Below are 20,355 nucleotides of genomic sequence, written 5' to 3'. Positions count from 1 at the left end.
CCTTACTAGTTATTTTAGCAAGACTAAGGTAAAACATTTTAATCTTAATATTTATGTCGAGGAAAGCCTACTTAAAACCAGCACGTTTTTTAAGAAAGTAGACGTTAACAGTTATATTCAAGAAAACAGTTGTCACTATTCGCTCCAAAGGCACAGCTATTAAGGAGTAAAAGAAATTGTTCAGATGAAATTAAATTTCATTAACAATCACAAAAAGATGTAAGTGATTTCAAAGAAAAAGGATATAAAGACTGTCTATTACAACAAGCATACCAGGAAGTTACTAATAGGGAAAGAGATTCATTACTACAATACAGAACTAATACAGACACTGAAGTTGATAAACAATTAGCTTGTATTTGTTATTTTAATTGTCAAAGTTATGATTTTATTTTTTTTTTTTTTTAAATATTGCCCAATTTTAAGGAATGATGACATTTTAAGCCAGATATTACCAGAAAAACCTTGTATTGTTTATAGAGGGGTATCCAATTTTAGAAACTAATTTAGTACATAACCATTTTAAAACTAAAGAGAAAGTCCAATTTTTTAAGGAATCTATGAATGTGGACAGTGTGGTGCATGTAAAAATACTGGGAACCATAAACATCTGGTTAAGGATTTTACCCAAAAAGGCATTTTGTTTCACATAAAACAGGTCATCAAGAGTAATTTATCTGATTAAATGTCATTGTGGCCTATTTTATGTAGACACACAGTTTGTAATCTGAATGTTCAAATCCAAGAACATGTAAGAAATATAAAAAATGGCTATGTAAAACACAATCTATTACTACATTACAAAATTAAACATAACCAAAGCCCTAGAGGCATATAATTTATTGGGGTTCAAAAAGTAGTGCTAGGTTGGAGAGGCAAAGATATGATTTGAAAAATGGGGCAGACTGAGAGGAAATGGATCTTTAATCTGAATTCATTAATGCCCCATGGTCTAAATAATGACTTCGACTCTGCCATTTTTTATATATTTTTTTTTTTTTTTTTTTAAATTCTATGTTTTTATTGTGCAGGTAGGTACATAACATTTCTATACGCCACAACAGCGTTCATATAGATATGCATACAAGCTTATTCGTGGCATTAATATGTGCACATTTTTAAAGTATAAACAGTCGGGTTGTTACAGAGTTAAAACAATCAATGGTAAATCGTAGCTTAAGTCCCGTTTCCAGTGAGTTGACATCTAGCTGTACACACTAAAAATACTATGTCTGCTTAAACGTTGGCTGTTCTTTTCCTAGATGTTTGTGCATACATATCAGATAAAAAATGTAATAGTCGCTGAGTTTTAGCTTTTAAGAGGAGACCTGAACAGTAGGTAAACATAGCTCAATACCTGTTCCTATCCAATAAGCAGCAATATAATGGCTGTGAACATAGTTTAGCATATTACCAGTGCTATATCTGTATGCGTGGTCTCACATCCTATGCATCAGCTCCTGTGGGTGTATATGCTAAGTGCGGGATATAGCATGTGCATTAACATGAATGAAGCATACTTGTACCCTCTAACCAAAAATCAAGATGAGAGAACAGGTGCATGTTAAGCTGGCGAAACAGTGGCATTGACAGTAGTGCATTTTTACGTAATGCTTATAACTTTAACCAATTTAGTACTGCACAGTTTTTATATTAAACATGCATGCAAGGAACTGTACATAGGGTATGTACTTTAAAGAAAAACAATATACAAGTAAGTGCTGTCTGTGAATGTAAATGTTTGATTAGCCTATAATGCGTACTGAAGGCAGCATGGGCTGAGCGCATTTATGATTGAGCAGGTACTGCCGTAAATTACGGGTAATATGGACCTGCTAAGCAGTGTCCTCAGTTGCACGCTCAGTAATAGGGGGGTGAGGGCATGCTGTAGGCATGAGGTGACATAAAAGGTGAAAAATAATGCTATCAAACGTTCACTGTAGGTAATTGTCACGCCAGTCGCCTTTTTACGCTGAGTTGTTACGACTGGTAGGCAAGATGTGGGTTTTCAACTAGGGACATGAATAGGTATATTCAGGTGCATTGAAAATAGTGAGCTAATGCCTTGGCATCAGTATGTATGTTAGTTGAGTAAACTTTGCTGCCACTAGTGTGGAGTGTGGTTGAGTCAACATTAAAGCATGAACAGAAGCAATTGGCATGCGATAAAATTTTGAAGCATAACCGAAAATACGATAAACTAAACTAACCATTCAACAGTACATGCCTTACTGCGGCCCCTGAGGCCATGCCTGGAGGAGAGCTAGTGCTCTAATCAGAGACTAATTTCAATTTTTACAGTAAGTGTACCTACTATAGTCTGTGGGAGCGCAAGCTACTGACCGGGGTGTCAATATAAAAAAGTGTAAGTCATGAGAGCCGCAGTGGCAGTGGATGGGGGCAAATGAGGGCGCCCAGGTTACGCAACTGTATGTTGGTACATAGTTAAATAGACCTGTACGGGTCATGTGATGACGTGAGGTTTGGTTCTCGATGCCCACCTGGACGAATTAAGCATGCATACAGGCTAAACCTAGCTAATGAGTTGCAGGATAAGAACCAGAAAGTAAAAAGTGAAAAGCAAAGAATTAAAATTGAAATTAAAACAGTTGAGGTAAGTGCCCAAAAGTCTCCAGAGTCTCGGCATGGGCCCGCCCGTCTGGTCTCGTTGGGGCGAGGACCCAGTGTTGCCCGGCAAAGGGGGATTTTCCGGTGGTGTCAGGGGTCCGTGTCGTTGGGTCTCAGGGGGTCCTGCCCGTCTGTGCCGTTCCCGGTTATAGGTAGACCAGCAGGTGTTAGGGTGATGTGTACCGTGTCCTTACCGGGGCCAAGCGGCAGGTCCAAGACCGCGGTGTGAGGTGTCTCTGTGCCTTTAGGACGTAATTGTAGCATACATGTCCGGTGTGGAGCTTTGGGGGATGAATGGGGCAATCCGGTCCGGGTCCCAGACATGGGTGCGGTTTGGGGAACCGTTGGCGACCAATGCTGCTTGGGGTAGCGAGTCTTGTGGCAGGTCTAGAGCTTGTAGGAAGGTCGGTGCGTCCCGGATGTCCTGAAGGGTAAGTATGTTGGATCCTCGCTGGACCGTTAGTGCTCTAGAGGACCGCCAGCGGTAGTCAATCCTGTGGGCACGGAGCATTGAGGTGATGGATCTGAGCGACCTGCGCCAGGCGAGGGTGGCAGAGGACAGGTCTGTATAAAATGAGAGGTCCATATTTTCAAAGCGAAAGGGGGTATTGCCCCGGAGGGAAGACAGAATCGCCACTTTCTCCCTGTTGGTGCGGAGGGTCAGAATGACATCCCTCGTGGCCGAGTCAGGCGCGCTTTTTGGTTTAGGGACTCTGAAGACCTCCGCTGGGGTGATTGTCATGGTGGGTCTTTGTGGTAGCACTGCTGGTATCAGGCGCCCCATAAGTTTAGGCAGGTCGGCCTCCGGGATGTCCTCCCGGACTCCCCTAATCTTGATGTTTAGAGCTCGCCTGGCGTCCTCAATCGCCGCAAGGCGGCCTTCATATTGCTGGTTCTGCTGTTGCAGGGCTTGTACGGTGTGTTGCAGTGCAGTGACACTTTGGGCCTGGGATTGTGAGGAGCCCTCTAGTGTGGAGATGCGTCCCGTCAGGCCTTTCAAATCAGCGCGGAGCGCTGTGACATCCTCGTGGATGCTGCGTTTCAGGTCCGCTAATAACGCTTTCAGGACCGCCGTAGTGATCGGCTCCGCTTCTGTCCCCATGCCGTTTCGGTTTGCCTTCTGTGGTGGTTGAAGAGGCTGTGGGTACTCCTCCTCCTCGGATATGTCCTCTGAGAAATCCGAGCACCCGCCATGCAGAGCCGCCATGCTGGATTCTGGGGCTCCACGTGTTTGCCTCCACATCTCCCCTATCGTAAGTCCCGAGGTGGGCTTGTGTGGTATCGTTTTCTTCCCCTTTCTTCCCATGAGGTCTTGGGGTGTTTGCTTGCCAGTTAGGGTGCAGAGGAGGGGGGTATTTCAGATTTTTCACTGCCTAAGGCTCGGAGCTCCCTTTGCTGGCGTCCGTTCGCTTCGGCGTTCAAGCTCCGCCCCTGCCATTTTTTATATTTAAATATGTTTCCTGGTATTTTCAGTTTTAATATCTGGTTTGATAAATTGGCGGTTATTAAATTTCATGATTTTATTATGTATGTTTAAAGTTTCTAATGTTTTTATACAATGGTTTTTAATTAGAAATGAGATTTTCAGTTTGCACCGTTTAACATACTGCAGACCTTTTACTGATAAATGTTCTTTCTGGGGGCCGATAACACAATACTTTCAGCCCCACCGTTTTTTCTAGATCTATATCTATGTAGGACTTTAGATTACTATGGACGCCATCAGTAGACCATAACCACCAAGTGATGCGACTTTCGGACCGATACGTCACTTCCGGTTTTCCGATTTTTACACGGAAATTTCCCTGAACATGCCCTTAAACAAGATGGCGAAAGGAAACATGACGGAAGTGACACAAGTAACCAACGTATCACTTCCCACGACATTGCATACGGATTGAAGACAGCTGTTATACACACACCTCCCAGATAGAACATCCACAATTGGATGGATCTCGGATGAAATGACCTATGAGGATAGACTCAAGGATTTAAACGGAAGGAAGCAGATACCGATTGAGAAAGCTACTGGACGTGGTGAAATGCGTCTTGGAGATTGCAGCACTTTAGACTTGTTATTATAGTTTTTATATTTGATATAAGTTTCACTTTTTGTTTAATAAATGTAATATCTTCTACTTCAAGTCTGTGCTATTCCATTCCCACTGCTTCCTGAACCAAAGAAGGGAAGTGTCCCCCGTATAGAGACACACAAGCTACATATCCCAGAGCCAGGTCTAATTTGCTCTGAATCAGATGAGCAAGGTCTTTACTTACCTTTGGTTTACACAGTTTATACTGTACTTCACCAGTAGCTGTTATATCTCGCATTGAGTCAGTACGATAAAGACTGAAGAGGGCCTGTTCCCTTAGAACACATCTACTCGTGAGATCTGAGCCTGTCCTTATTTCCATGTGACTGCATATTGGTTATACCTATACCCACATTGGAATATCTAATATTCTACACTATATTGTGTTTCTCTTATTTATCTAGCATATTGATGCATATTCATTACGTAAGTGAGGTTCTTTAGCACTTCACTACTGTCACTGGTGGTAACTGGTTTCCATTCTCTTTTTGGGCATGTTCACCCCTTTGGGCGGTTCTGGTTACGTGACTCGCGTCAGTGACTCACCCTTTTACCCCACCCACCAACATTCTGCTTCACCGGACCTGCTGTTAGGGGGTATGAATTTACTTGAAAGATGAAAGTGAGAGAATAACATAGGATCTGTACTTGGACCCATTCTCTTTAATATTTTTATTAGTGATATTGCAGAAGATCTTGATGGTAATGTATGTATTTTTGCTGATGATACTAAGATATGTAACATGGTATATATGATATTCCAGGAGAGATAAGCCAAATGGCAAAGGATTTAGGTAAACTAGAAAAATGGTCAGAGTTGTGGCAACTGACATTTAATTTGGATAAATGACAGATAATACATCTTGGATGTAAAAACCCAAGGGCAGAGTACAGAATATTTGATTGAGTTCTAACCTCAACATCGGAGGAAAGGGAGTTAGGGGTGATTATTTCTGATGACTTAAAGGTAGGCAGACAATGTAATAGAGCAGCAGGAAATTCTAGTAGAATGCTTGGTTGTATAGGGAGATGTATTAGCAGTAGAAAGAGGGAAGTGTACAGAACCCGGTTAAGACCTCACTTGGAGTATTGTACGCAGTACTGGAGACCGTATCTCCAGAAGGATATTGATACTTTAGAAAGAGTTCAGAGAAGGGCTACTAAACTAGTTCATGGATTGCAGGATAAAACTCAGGGCTCGATATGTGTGTGTGTGACTGTGAATGTGTGTGTGTGTGTGTGTCTGTGAATGTATGTGTGTGTGTGTGACAGTGAATGTATGTGTGTGTCTGAATGTGTGTGTCTGTGAATGTATGTGTGTGTCTGTGAATGTATGTGTGTGTCTGTGAATGTATGTGTGTGTGTGTCTGTGAATGTATGTATGTATGTGTCTGAATGTATGTGTGTGTCTGTGAATGTGTGTGTGTCTGTGAATGTGTGTGTGTCTGTGAATATGTGTGTGTCTGAGTGTGTGTGTGTGTCTGAGTGTGAGTGTATGTGCATGTGTCTGTGACTGTATGTGTCTGAGTGTGTGTGTGTCTGAGTGTATGTATGTGTTCTGTGAGTGTGTGTGTGTGTGTGTCTGTGAGTGTGTGTGTCTGTGTGTGTGTGTCTGAGTGTATGTGTCTGTGAATGTATGTGTCTGTGAATGTATGTGTGTGTGTGTGTATGTGCGTGTGTGCAGGCGTATATGTATATGTGTGTCTCTCTGTGTGCACTCGTGTGTGTATATACACGAATACACAAGTGTATTTTTTTTATTTTTTTTTGGGGGGGGGGGAGAGGGAATCTTGGGGGAGTTCCCACACTTTATTCCCCAGGACTTGACCCCTGATAAAACTCACAAGGGACTTAACATGTATAGCTTGGAGGAAAGACGATACATGGGGGGATATGATAGAAACATTGAAATACATAAAGGGAATCAACACAGTAAAGGAGGAGACTATATTTAAAAGAAGAAACACTACCACAACAAGAGGACATAGTCTTAAATTAGAGGGGCAAAGGTTTAAAAATAATATCAGGAAGTATTACTTTACTGAGAGGGTAGTGGATGCATGGAATAGTCTTCCAGCTAAAGTGGTAGAGGTTAACACAGTGAAGGAGTTTAAGCGTGGGATAGGCATAAGGCTATCCTAGATATAAGATAAGGCCAAGGACTAATGAAAGTATTTTAAAAATTGGGCAGACTAGATGGGCCGAATGGTTCTTATCTGCCGTCACATTCTATGTTTCTATGTGTTTTCTGATAGCTATATCCTGTGAGTTTCCCTCCAGCACCACCTCCACCAGATACATGACGCTTGGGAGATATGACTTTTAGTCTTTTCTGTCGATAAGATTTTGTAATTAAGCCCATCATAATTGTCAGCACCAGGCCCCATGGGCCCTTAATCTGGCCCTGTAACAAGTGCACTTTAGGTCCTTCTAATTTTTACTATTTTTGGTTCAGTCCGAGGCACCTCGATTCTCCATATCTTTCTCTTATATGTAAAAGAGACCAACATACCCTGACAATATATGCTCTTGTTAACTCAAAAAGTTATCACAACATATGTTATGGTAACACATGCCCTAACACTGATGTTTGTTACACATACGCCTCAATAAAACATTAAATGTTTACAAAAAAAACTAATTAGATTTTGACACTTGAGATGTTGGCTAGCAGAGAATTATAGGAATCAATACCCAACAGCTGGAGACCATGTTTAATCACCTGTGTGCTGTCCCATCCTTCCAAATCTACTTCTTTAGCTTTTTTGACTTCTTCCTCCATCATGCAGCATTTTTTAAAGACCAACTGAGAATTAATCTCATAAAGCAAGCATTTCTTTAAAATAATTATCCGTACACAATTCCAGATGCATTTTTGTTGTTTGCTTTGCAAGAATTTCTTCGGTTTCTACCGTCTGCTATCATCCCATTGTGATGCCGCATTAATTGCTTGATCATTTAATTGTATTGTATTTAGACTTGTATAATTATTTATTCATCACAGCAAATAGTGTTATTTACTCTATATTCAAATCTTTAGCTTTTAAATAGCAATCAAATGTTTGTCTCCTCTTAAAAAAAAAAAAACAGTTTTTACCTATATTTCACACGAAAGGTCTATATATTATTTTATCATATTAGAAAGGTTTAGCAGACTTTTTTTTCTGGATTTTAATTTTACATTGGAACTTGCATTGTCTGTATCCATCTTTTTCCAATTGGGCTCTTATAATGTATAATTTTAGATATTTATCACCTTATAATATAATTTATAAATAAATAAATCAGTGCTTCCTAAGCTTGTGCATTTTTCAAGATGAAATAAAATCTAAAAAAAAAGTGATGAGAGTTAGAGAGTATTAATGCAAGTTGTCAGAACACTGACGCCCCTTAGTCAGGCACTATTTTGTAATTGCAAACTTACAATTTCTTGTATCTTTTCTCCTGGTTAACCATTCTTCTCATCTGAGATGTTTTTAGAAAATATCTTTCTAATCACCAATTAACTTAAAATTGTTCATATTTAACAAAATATCAAAAGGTAAATGCAATAAAGCATTTGGCAGTTAATTCAATCCATATCCTATTTTGGTCTGGTGCATGTTTTTTTTTTTTTTTATATGCCGTCTTTTAAACTTATTTGGTTATGAATACTGCCTTGTGTATTATTATTATTATTATTTTATTTTTTTTTGCAATAAATAAGCATAAGCAAGGGAATGCTCCCATTGATTTAAACTCTGGGACAATTCAGAAATGGATTAAGTGGATTGAGGAACACCGCAACCAGCACCAGACAACTTCATGTTTTTATGTTTACACCACAAATTGAGTTTCATACATTTCATCCACTAGGTGCCCATTCTAGACCCTGAATTCAGCATATTCATTAATTATTAATAGTTGAGCTGCAACAACAGATTCAATTTCCAGTAAGGTATGTATTCCACCATCATATCAACCTGGCAGTGTTGTGCCCCTAACAGCATCTTAGACACTAATGGAATGGAAAATAAAATATCGGAAACTAACTGGATCTGTGTTTGCCAACAAGATCTGTATTCCTATAATCCCCCAATTTTATATCCAGCTCATATATTTTTTTTTATTTTTTTTTACACAAATTGCATTTAAAATAACCCTGAGTATCAGTTTGAGAGATCATGGAGACACCACCAGAATAACTAATTCTACAAATTCAAACGTGTTTTATGGCCTGCTGATTCATTAATATTTTTGAATTGTGACAGATATGCATATCTGACATGATAGGTTTGCCGACAGAATCCAGAATTCCCAAGCATCCTGCATAACAAATGGTGATGTGGCAAACCTGACCAACTGATACCAATACCACTTAACCTTTAAATGGCTGATGTGTGATACCCTTAGTTTCAAGGGTTATGGCAGAAGAAGTAGAGCAAAATCAGAAAAAAATGAGGTTAATGCTTTTTTTATGTAACTGTGTAAGTAAATTAGAAAAAGTATGCATTTACTGCAGATTAAACATATTTTTATCAGTGTTATTGCTGCTGCTTTACACTAATATACACTGTGACGGAACCAATCTCGCCACATTGTATTGGAGGAGCCTGGTTGCCCGCCTGCTACCTTTGGACTATGGCCCTGGGAGATTGGGTCCTTTACAAACAGTGTTCGGCCCTTTAATTACTATGGGAGAAGAATTGACACTTTTTATAGGGCACTTCGGATGCAGCCGAAGTGCTGAAGTTGCCGAAGTGCCGGAGTTACCGAAGTTGTCGAAGTGACCGGCATCGGACAAAGGACCACATGGCGGCGGCCATTTTAACTTCGAACACCGCCGACCCGTACCATCGACTTCACTTCGACACTTCGACTAAAGTCGAAGTACCGGCCACACTTCGAACGGGACTTAGCCGTTTTTATGCTAGAAAGTGACCGACCGCACAGCCCAAATCCATGGAACTGTCGGTCATAAAAGGACTTCCGTGTAACTTTTTACTTACTGAAGGGATTGGTATGATTTTTGAGAGTGTTTATGTTTAAAGTATGCTGAGTCTGAATATGTGATTTGTATGTGGATGCGATGTATGGGTTTAAAGTTATGAAAGTTGTGTAAAAGTATATTTTGAACTGTATGCATAATGGGATTATGTGTCACACTAAGGGGAGGGGATGTGTGGGATGTAACATCTATGTCATTGGTTATTTTATGCCTCCCCCTGGGTGTGGCCTGTATGTGTACTCATGTAATAAAAACCAGGCTGGGTGCCCCAGCACCTCAGACCACTGCTTGACCTTCAACACGGAGCCTTGTCCCGTTCTTGGGGGGATTCACTGTATGCTGTTGGAGATTGATTGCTAGGAGTGTAAGCTGATGTCTTTACCTATTCATCTGCTAGCAGCTATTCGTGAGGTTCCAGCTTGGAGTGCTATTTTGTATCCAGTTCGGGAGTTTGATGTTCTGCAGTAGCTGTGCCTTTCTGAGAAAAGGGGATTATCGCCTAAACGGATTTTAACCCCTCATATGCTGAAACGGTCCGTTACATACACCACACACATTACACTTATACACACACCTATTGCTGTGATACACTCATACACAGCCTGTTACTATGAAATGTATTGCTGTGGAACTTTCCCGTGTTCATTTTTTGTATCAGAAGTCCCAGACTTACAAAATGGTGTCCTTAAATGTGCAGTCAATGAAATGTTTTTAAGGCGATGGTAATAAATGTGAAACAATAATGAAAATGTTTCCATGGAGACAGAGGGAAATAATTGTATTGTATGCAAATGCAATTCACTGTTTAGCAAATAAAGCCCTACAAATTGGCTTTATATGCCCATTATAAATATATGTAGAAATTAGCAATTCTAAGATGTGGATAATGTTAATATTTATTCTTTTTGTGTCTCCAATACAGGCTCTAATTACACAAACCCCCTCCCTGCACTGGGCACAATGAACTCTACCCCTGGCCTGGCAACGGAGCACATTCCTACCCCTGGGGCTGCCCTCTCCTGGCAGGCTGCCATTGATGCTGCCCGCCAAGCCAAGCTAATGGGTAGTGCAGCCAATGCCACCATATCTACAGTCAGCTCCACGCAAAGGAAGAGGCAGCAGTACAGCAAACAGAAGAAGCAGGGGGCTAACACAGCTACAAGACCGCCACGGGCACTGTTGTGTCTGACCCTGAAAAACCCCATCCGCAGGGCTTGTATCAGCATTGTTGAGTGGAAGTATCCTACATAATATTAGAGTGATTGCCATTGGTGGTAGGTTTTAAAGTAGAAATGTCCACACCAGGGCATGCCAGACTTTTGCCTCTTGGAATCTCTTGTTTGCCAACATAAAGCATACAACCTGGTACTCAAATTTTAGACAATATACACATTGAAAAGAGAAATAGCTGACTTCCACCAGTAAAGAGTATATAAAAAAACAATACCTTTGTTGAATGATGACTAAGATAGCAACATTAGGTTGGGACACAGACAGCACAGGCAAGACGCTAACACGTTTTGCTCCCTAGAGGCACTAAATTAGAGACTGATCAAACTTTGGTCAAAAAAATACTCAAAACATTCTCTCAACTCTATCTTTTTTAGCTTAGTTTTTTGGCCCACCTTTTTGCAGTTCCATATTCATTAGTAATTAGTAGTTGTGTTATGACTGACAATTTGGTTTGGTATAATATTAAACCTATCCAAAATATTTTCCTGTACAATATCCTCCTGCTGGGCTGCATCATGTTTACTGCTCATCTTTAAAGTACCTTTAAAGTTGGTTAAAGGGACACTCCAGGCACCCAGACCACTTCTGCCCATTGGAGTGGTCTGGGTGCCAACTCCCACTACTCCTAACCCTGCAAGTGTAATTACCTTGCAGGGTTAACTCCACCTCTAGTGGCTGTCTACTAGACAGCCACTAGAGGGAACTTCCTCCTTCATAGCACAGAAAACCTGTGCTAGAGCGTAGCTGGACGTCCTCATGCTGTGTGAGGACCTCCAGCGTCGCTCATTTCCCCATAGGAAAGCATTGAAATAATTTTTCAATGCTTTCCTATGGGGAGCGCTAATGCGCATGCACGGCATTGCCGCGCATGCGCATTAGGTCTCCTCGGCCGGTGGGCGGGATCAGTCTCGCCCACCGGCCGACCCAATGCAGAGGAGTAGCGGCGCGGAGGAGGAGACAATGGCGAGGGACATCGCCGCTGCCTCAGGTAAGTGACTGAAGGGGTTTTCACCCCTTCAGTAACCGGGGATTGGTGGGTGGGAGGGAGAGGGACCCTCCAGTGCCAGGAATCGTTTTCCTGGCACTAGAGATTCCCTTTAATCACATTTTAATATCTACCATCATGCACTGTACTTTCTATAAGCTATTTCATTGATATAGTACTGAGTAAGTGATGACTATCCTCAGCAATGCACATGTCTGTAAACTACATTTCCAATGATGCCGACCAACTTAGTCCACAAACAACAGCATTGCCATGGTTACCATCATCCCCAACATTTAAAGGGAATCTCCAGTGCCAGGAAAACAATCCGTTTTCCTGGCACTGGAGGGTCCCTCTCCCTCCCACCCACCAATCCCCGGTTACTGAAGGGGTAAAAAACCCTTCAGTCACTTACCTGAGGCAGTGGCGATGTCCCTCGCCGCTGTCTCCTCCTCCGCGCCGCTCCTCCTCTGCATTGCGTCGGCTGGTGGGCGAGACTGATCCCACCCACCGGCCGAGGAGACCTAATGCGCATGCGCGGCAATGCCGCGCATGCGCATTAGCGCTCCCTATAGGAAAGCATTGAAAAATAATTTCAATGCTTTCCTATGGGGAAATGCGCGACGCTGGAGGTCCTCACACAGCGTGAGGACGTCCAGCGACGCTCTAGCACATATTTTCTGTGCTATGAAGGAGGAAGTTCCCTCTAGTGGCTGTCTAGTAGACAGCCACTAGAGGTGGAGTTAACCCTGCAAGGTAATTATTGCAGTTTATGAAAAACTGCAATAATTACACTTGCAGGGTTAAGGGTAGTGGGAGTTGGCACCCAGACCACTCCAATGGGCAGAAGTGGTCTGGGTGCCTGGAGTGTCCCTTTAAAATGTTCAAAGTGGGCCACTTCTTTAAAATGTTTGCAGTAAATATTTTATATCCTAGCCTGGCAATGGAATACATTTCCAGATAAAAAAAACATATGAATTGTTATGTTCAATTAACATTTTTATTGGTTTTGCTTTACTGCCCTTCTCTATAGAGGGGTATTTTTAGACAAGACTGGAGCAAATCTAGAGGGAGGCAATAATCCTACTAGCATTATGCATTATAAAGTAATTAAGTACTGCCCTGAAAGCCTGGCCTCTCTGCCTGAGTAATGGAGTGGGCTTGGACAGGGCTGTATTCCTGGCATGCCAATGGATAATTTTGAAAGGGCTCAAAATAACAGTGTAACAGTTATCTCTAACCTTGAAATGTAAACCTAAAGGCTGAGCATTATGGGAAATATAGTTCCCAAACAACTGCAGTGCCAAGGTTAGCCTCTTTGCAATTGGGTCATCACATTATTGTTTTATTCATACTGTCATTAAAAATATATTGTGATGGAGCACCTATACTTAGGCTTAGTATCTCCGCCAAGTATCCCTTCTCTCTTGGGACAGAGTAGTCAAACTAATTATAGCTTGTCCCTTTTCCCATGGGCCAGAGTAGCCAAAGTAATTATATCCTGTCCCTTTCCCCATAGCTGAAGCTTGATGAAGGGTAAATCAGGTTTTGGAAAACACACAGGTATATACACACAGATTCCCAACAGGCCACGAGGGGGTGTCGAAAGTGATGCCACACATGTCACTAACGACGTTCAAAAAAGGTGCTGTCCCCCCAACTGACAGCCTGCCAGTCCGACTTAGCAGTGCTCCCTGCATGGTCCTATGATGTGCTTCATATGATATGCTACCTGGGACAAGCATACCTGGGATATGCTACCCAGATGCGGAACAGCAGGCAACTAAAGCAGTACAGCACCCCGAAATCGGGTCTTTTGGGAGGCATGATAATGGGAGCTAACTAAATATTTCAGTTTATCAACAGGAGTACAGTCAGTGTGGAACAGTCCTAATTAATAGCTAAATTCTGTTTTTGGTTTCCTGCAAGTTATATAGGGTTATTTACAAAAGGGAGAATTCAAAGTGAATTCAAGGTGAATTTCAAATATAAGGTCAAAATAGCTGATCTGGAAAAAATCACCAAGTCATTTATTTTTCCAATCCAACTACTTTGGCCTTAAATTTGAAATTCACTTTGAATTCTTACTTTAGTAAATAATCCTGTCAGTCAGACAAACAGGCAGAGAATACAATGATTTTTTATTTTGGTGCTAAATACATCCTCGTGCTTACTGCCCATAAGCCTGGCAGCCCATGATCATGAGAACACAATGTGTTTTTTTTTAATGATACTGTGTGCTCTCTGTGCCTCTGTATAGGCTGTGGCACCAACAAAATAATTTATATAAATGCTGGTTAGGAAAATCCAACACAATAGATTATTTTCCCCCCTAAGTTATTGTCTCTAGTTAAAAAAAATGTAAATAAAAATAATTTGTAAAGAATAATTAGCAAGGCATAGCTATCTGTTATAGCAAAATATAATATTCCAGACTATAGCAAGAAAAAAACCCAAATATAAACACCACAAAATACGTGAAATGTACTGTAAATTACTTAACTTCAATTAATATACAGCCTCCCGAGATCGTTCTCCACAACAAACGACCTTTACAAAGTACAAAAAAAACACAAACAGAATCGGGATACGGCTGTATGATCTATGGAGAAAACATACAAAAACAAAAATAGTGTGATACAGTATATACAATAAATCTTGCGCTGCTAATAAATGCACTCACAAGACGGTGAAGAAAAAAGCGCTCATAAGGTGCCTCCCCGATGGTATGGGGGGCCAGTAATCCCCTTGCCGGTACGAAATAACCAATGGTACACGGGACTCCGAGTAGGTAGTAATCAAAATCCAATTGTTTTATTTTTTTAAAAAGGTGAAAAACACACCATAAAATTAAAAATTAAGAATGCAGCAATAGGTCCTAGTGCCGCATTCTTAATTTTTAATTTTATGGTGTGTTTTTCACCTTTTTAAAAAAATAAAACAATTGGATTTTGATTACTACCTACTCGGAGTCCCGTGTACCATTGGCTATTTCGTACCGGCAAGGGGATTACTGGCCCCCCATACCATCGGGGAGGCACCTTATGAGCGCTTTTTTCTTCACCATCTTGTCAGTGCACTTATTAACAGCGCAAGATTTACTGTATATACTGTATCACACTAATTTTGTTTTTGTATGTTTTCTCCATAGATCATAAAGCCGTATCCCGATTCTGTTTGTGGTTTTTTAATATTCCAGACTACACGTATTACTCCTGTCCAAAAGCTGTTACATTCACTAATCATGACTAGAAATTATATTGAAGGGATACTATAGTGTTACGACCACTGGGATACTGTACCCAGACCACTGTACCAAGATCTCTTCAATGAACTGAAGTGGTTTGGGTGCCTATAGTGTCCCTTTAAGGCAAATTTGGGAAAGCTTTTGCTTGGTAGGAAAATAGGTCTGATATACATGCTGTGAGTGTAACTAACAAAAAAAAATATGAACAAGGTATAGATGCAATGCCCAAAGGTTGGCATCTCTTGAATCCTAGAGAAGTACCCAACCACAACCCTTTAAATATCTCCAGCACTCAAAGGGTTGAATATTAAAATGACCAGATTATCTCCTGTAATGGACTATGCTGGGAAAATGTATGTACTGTGAGAATGCATTGAAATGATTGCTGACCTGTATGATGCACTTTTTATAAGCTGATTATAGAGAAAATCTGATCACCGTATAAAGCTATATAAACTCATCACCTGTGACAGCAAGGGTTTAAGCACACAGATGCAAAAATTGGTCCTGGAGGATTTCTAATCTTGCAGGAATTTCAGATTTCTCCAGTCATGTAATCATACATGGTAACTATGTGACAGTTATTGTCTATGAAATCTTATGTACCCGTTAAAAACAAAAGTTGGACAGAAGTAGTTAAAACAGGTCATGTACACCCAGAGGAAGGGAAAGCACAAAGTAGGGAGGAACGATACAAGATCTGTGTGTTTATTCTGGCACACGACTGCCTGACACCCAGCCTGACATGTGAGGGGGTCCAGGCGTGAGCAGTTCCATCCTGCTTCAGGCAGGCAGATGTTCCTTGTCAGAACACAACTGCTCAGTGGCTCTGTTTTAACCCAGTAAATACTGGATAGTGAGTTTGAACCATCAGAAAAGATAATTTGCAAAACTTGTAAAGAACATTAGCCACAGACAAATACTGTGAAAATCCTAAAAATAAACAAAAAACGCTGTGTGCTTAATTTATTAAACAGGTCTTGGCCCATTTATAAAATGTATTAAATTCTTATTCTTTTATTTATTTAGTTTTTGTTTTGAGAATAAAAACGGTATATTACAGATATGGGAGTGCATTCAGAATCCATGATATCTGTTATTATTTTGTTTTAGATAACTAGAAATGTATGTTGTATTTCTCTTTGTCCACTTTCCTTAATTTCTATAACAGACCTTTTGAAATCATTATTTTGTTGACTATTTTTGCCAACTGTGTGGCCTTAGCTGTGTACATACCATTTCCGGAGGATGACTCTAATGCTACCAACTCCAATTTGGTAAGTCTTTCTGTTTTATTTTACTGCTTCTTGGTCATATTGTTTTATTCTGACATGGTTTTCTTGATCAGAAATGTAAGAACATATTTATATTCATTTTTTTTTTTTTTATTGGACATGGCTTCAGATTTGTGACAAAGCACGTTGTAGTCCCTCAAATTGACATTTTCTGAGTTGTCTTCCATTGATAATGCCCCTACACTTCCCCTTATGCTTTTCACTGGTAGAGGTAAGAATGGTCCATGGCCCAACTCATGGTGATGTAGAAACAGGAGTCTCACCTCTTCCCCCTCTCTGGCTCTTCTGTGGTAGGTGTTAAATGGGATGTGATGTCATATTCTGCTGCCCTTTAGTGTACGGAAAGATAAGCCATATAAACAATACCCTGCTTTTCCAGCCAGACACCCAGAGGAAATGCTATTCAATAACATTAGAAATTACTGAGGATTTTAGTCAAAAGTATACAAATTAGATACCATATCTTAGTGATTTTTCCACCTTTGATATTTTGGTCAAATAATTTGAAATTCCTTTTTTAAGCTCCAGGTAAACAAAACTTGAAGTGAAGATAAGATTATTTTAAATGAAGAGCTCCTAGGCCCTAAAATATTTGGGGCCTTGATATAAATGTATCTGTGCCAACAAAATGGTTGTTTCAGTAAGTTTCCCATAGAGAAGCCTCCAAGATATCATGATTTAATAGCTGAACAAATATGTTCACTAAACTGTGAACGCTGTGGCTCTTCAAGCAATTGTACATTTCAGACCAAAATAGCTGAATTGGAAAACTTCCCCAATTTAGCTTTGCTTTTTCCTCAGCTGTTCTGACCTAAAATGATCAATTAATTGATAAATTATCAACAATTCACAATTTAGTGAGTAACCGTGGAAAATGGTAATTGTTCCTTTTAGCCAAATGCACTATTTTAACACTTTCTGATAGCTGAATGTTCATTCAATTCTTTGAAAGTGACTTTGAGATCTGAACTTTGAAGACAAACTATAATAAAAAATTGTATTTATCAAAATAAATTGAACTATATGTTCACCATGACAACTTCATCGAAATGAAGTCCCCTGGTGCTTTCTTACCTGAAGGCTTTAAATCATTCTCGTGTGGTTAAACCCCAAAAGTAGCCCTACTGTGCCAGATCTTTCTTTTCCAACGGCATCCAGCTACTTCAACAGGAAGTGAGGAATGCTGCTGGCTAGAGTGGTTACCTGAGCCAATCAGTATCCCCCCATTCATAAAGAAGTACATGCAGACTACATTACCTATACATTAAAACTATGAAACAGGCACTGTCATCCCTCTCCATCCCCCTCCCCCCCTCAAAAAAAAGAGTATTTCATAAAGATTAAATTTTTATGAAATATTTACATTGACTTTGTTGGAATATCCCTGAAACTCCGATGTAGTCAAGAGATATACTGACTGAATAGGGACTCTGAAATGGCGGTAGGCATGACATGCGTCAGTGGTGGTCATTTTTTATTGAAATAAAAGTAATTCATCCCAATCTTTGGATGGAGGTTCTTTTTTTCTTTGATTTGGAGAAGATTTGGCAGTCCAGCTAATTTTACTACTTTGCCTTAGTATTTCCCATGGATGCATGAAATAACTGGATTTTTCATTTTCCTTGTAGCTTTTTTGCTGTTACCAGCATGCACCTAACATGATATTCTTGGTTGCCTTCTTCTAGGTTTTTGTAGACTTTTCTTTTTTGTAAACAAAGGACGTTATATTAGTCTTTCATAGCGCTTGTAAGGACATCATTTAAAGGGAGACTCCAAGGTGTCCCTTTAAATCTATTATCTAATATAAAAAACAAACAATGAAATAAGAAATAAATCACTGAAAGTTTGAGATTCATAGCAAATGACTGTACCCTCTGATCCTCCTCAGGTGATGTGTGCTCAAACCACGAAATAGGTAAAATTTCTTATCCAATGGTCTGGAATGCCAATTATTTCTAATGTGATTTTCTGAGGATTTGTGTTTGATATCTTCATAGCAATGCACGGAAAATGCCTAAATGCACAAAGCAACCATTATTGGTATCTTATTGATGTGGACAAAATCAATGGAAATAGTTTGTACAGAAGCTGCTAATTATTTTTTTCCATACGTTCCTTTAATTTCCAAGATCTTCTCATTTACTCAAGGTAGCTGAAGGTGAACCAGTGTTATTTCATTAGCTCATTGTTACCATGGCAATTATGAATGCACTTGCCTTCATGAGGCGACATTATATCAAGTGCATTGCCTTGTTAGCATGCTCATCCATGAACCATTGTATCAACCTCTGCATGCCTATAGTAAATGGCAGACTCCTAGATATTACGATTGTCTCCTGCAAGCTGGCTGAACGTCTAAAACAAACTATGTAGCAAGAATGGCAGATTTAGTTTTATTCTTTCTGCCTGGAATATCCATAGAAATCTAAAAAAAAAAAATTTTTAAGCTCTTTTTTTTCTTACTTTGCCATCTCTTTAATAAAATGTGTGACATTTTCCTCACAAGATTAATGAGTTCCCCGGCTGATAAATTGAATTGTATTGCTTAAAATATATCTACAAAGCCTCGGAATCATTTAAACAGTTTTTATCACACCGGTAGATGGTTTTCTTGTTCTATTGTGTTTTTGATGACAGGTCCACTTTAAGTGCAAAAGCTAAGATTATGCTCCATCCAAAATTTTGTTTCGTCTTGAAAGGACACGAGAAAAAAGACATTTCTGCTGTCTTACTTTAGATATTGTTTCCTGTATGTTTGCTGGGTTGCTATGGAATTGAGAGATGCAGAAAGTCTGACACATTAGGTTATATTACTGAAAACGCTTGCATTTATCACAGAGCAAGATATCATTGCAAATTCACTTTCTAATCGTATAATAATAAGGGCAGTTTTACTTTTTACAGCTAGAAGCATGTTTATACAATTAACATTGCATTGCAATTATGGAAATAATGTATGTGAATGTGCTCTTTATTTATATATTATTTGTCCAGGAGGCGTAATTCTCTGTCATACATTTTATGCCATGCTCGTAAGATCCATGGAATTATGTAGAATCTGAAATATGTCATACTACGACAGTGATGGCGAAGCTAGGATTTGCATTTGTGGTTGAAAAGTTCCAAAAGGCTGACTGGGCCTCATGGGAGATGTAGTCCTATGTATTAATACTAGGAAATTTCATTTCTGTTCACTTAAATTTTTTTTTTTTTAAAGTACGTTTTTATATTACTCTATGGCGATTGTGTATATGTAGGTCTTATTTTGAAATGATTGCTGTTAATAATTTTTAACCCCTTCCATCCCAAAAATGTTAGACTCTGTGTGGTGTATTACAGTGGGCTAGCATCATTCTGTCAGCATAATATACTGGGCTCAGCAAGGACAACGCAGTCAGTGGCCAGTAAATCACCATATTCAGTCAATACATTCTTTATTATAATGCACACAGACTTGTACTCCTGCGTTGACCCATTATTGCACTTGTTCTGGAAAGCACATTTTGACATCTACATTAATATTAAATATTGCATTTACTCTGCCATGATTACTTCATGTGGGTTCTGAGAGGGATATTTATCCCTCTGCATCAATGATTATGAAACTCTTTTGAGGCAAGGATTAATGTGTATTATTTGATGATGTGTAACCCTACATAGAATTCATACACTACAGAAGGGCTGCCTAAAAGGTAGATCCCCAGATGTTGTACATCTACAACTCCCATGATGCATTCCTTTAGCATCTCTTACGTATGGCCAAGCATCATGCAAGCTGTGGCTTTAAAACATCTGGGGACCTACCTTTTGGGCACCGCTGTTACAGAATCAGTCATTCGATCATTAATTGTGTATTTTTTGGGCAGCACTTTTCATGAATTACGATG

General features: G+C 39.8%; 1 protein-coding gene across 7 annotated transcripts in view; it reads left to right on the top strand.

Annotated features, from left to right (window-relative positions):
• CACNA1C (calcium voltage-gated channel subunit alpha1 C) overlaps positions 1 to 20,355 on the top strand; it is a 590,913-nt gene that overhangs the window by 244,410 nt on the left and 326,148 nt on the right. For all 7 annotated transcript variants that reach the window (XM_063447661.1, XM_063447667.1, XM_063447665.1 and 4 more), the window contains 2 exons: positions 10,631 to 10,946; positions 16,345 to 16,450. In XM_063447661.1, coding sequence (XP_063303731.1) covers positions 10,631 to 10,946; positions 16,345 to 16,450 — 422 coding nt within the window. The remainder of the gene's footprint in view (positions 1 to 10,630; positions 10,947 to 16,344; positions 16,451 to 20,355) is intronic.

The sequence above is a fragment of the Pelobates fuscus genome, chromosome 3 (assembly GCF_036172605.1).
Source record: "Pelobates fuscus isolate aPelFus1 chromosome 3, aPelFus1.pri, whole genome shotgun sequence".
In the NCBI taxonomy this organism is placed as follows: Eukaryota; Metazoa; Chordata; class Amphibia; order Anura; family Pelobatidae; genus Pelobates; species Pelobates fuscus.
Note: the sequence above shows the minus strand (reverse complement) of the source record. Positions and strands in the feature narration are given on the sequence as shown.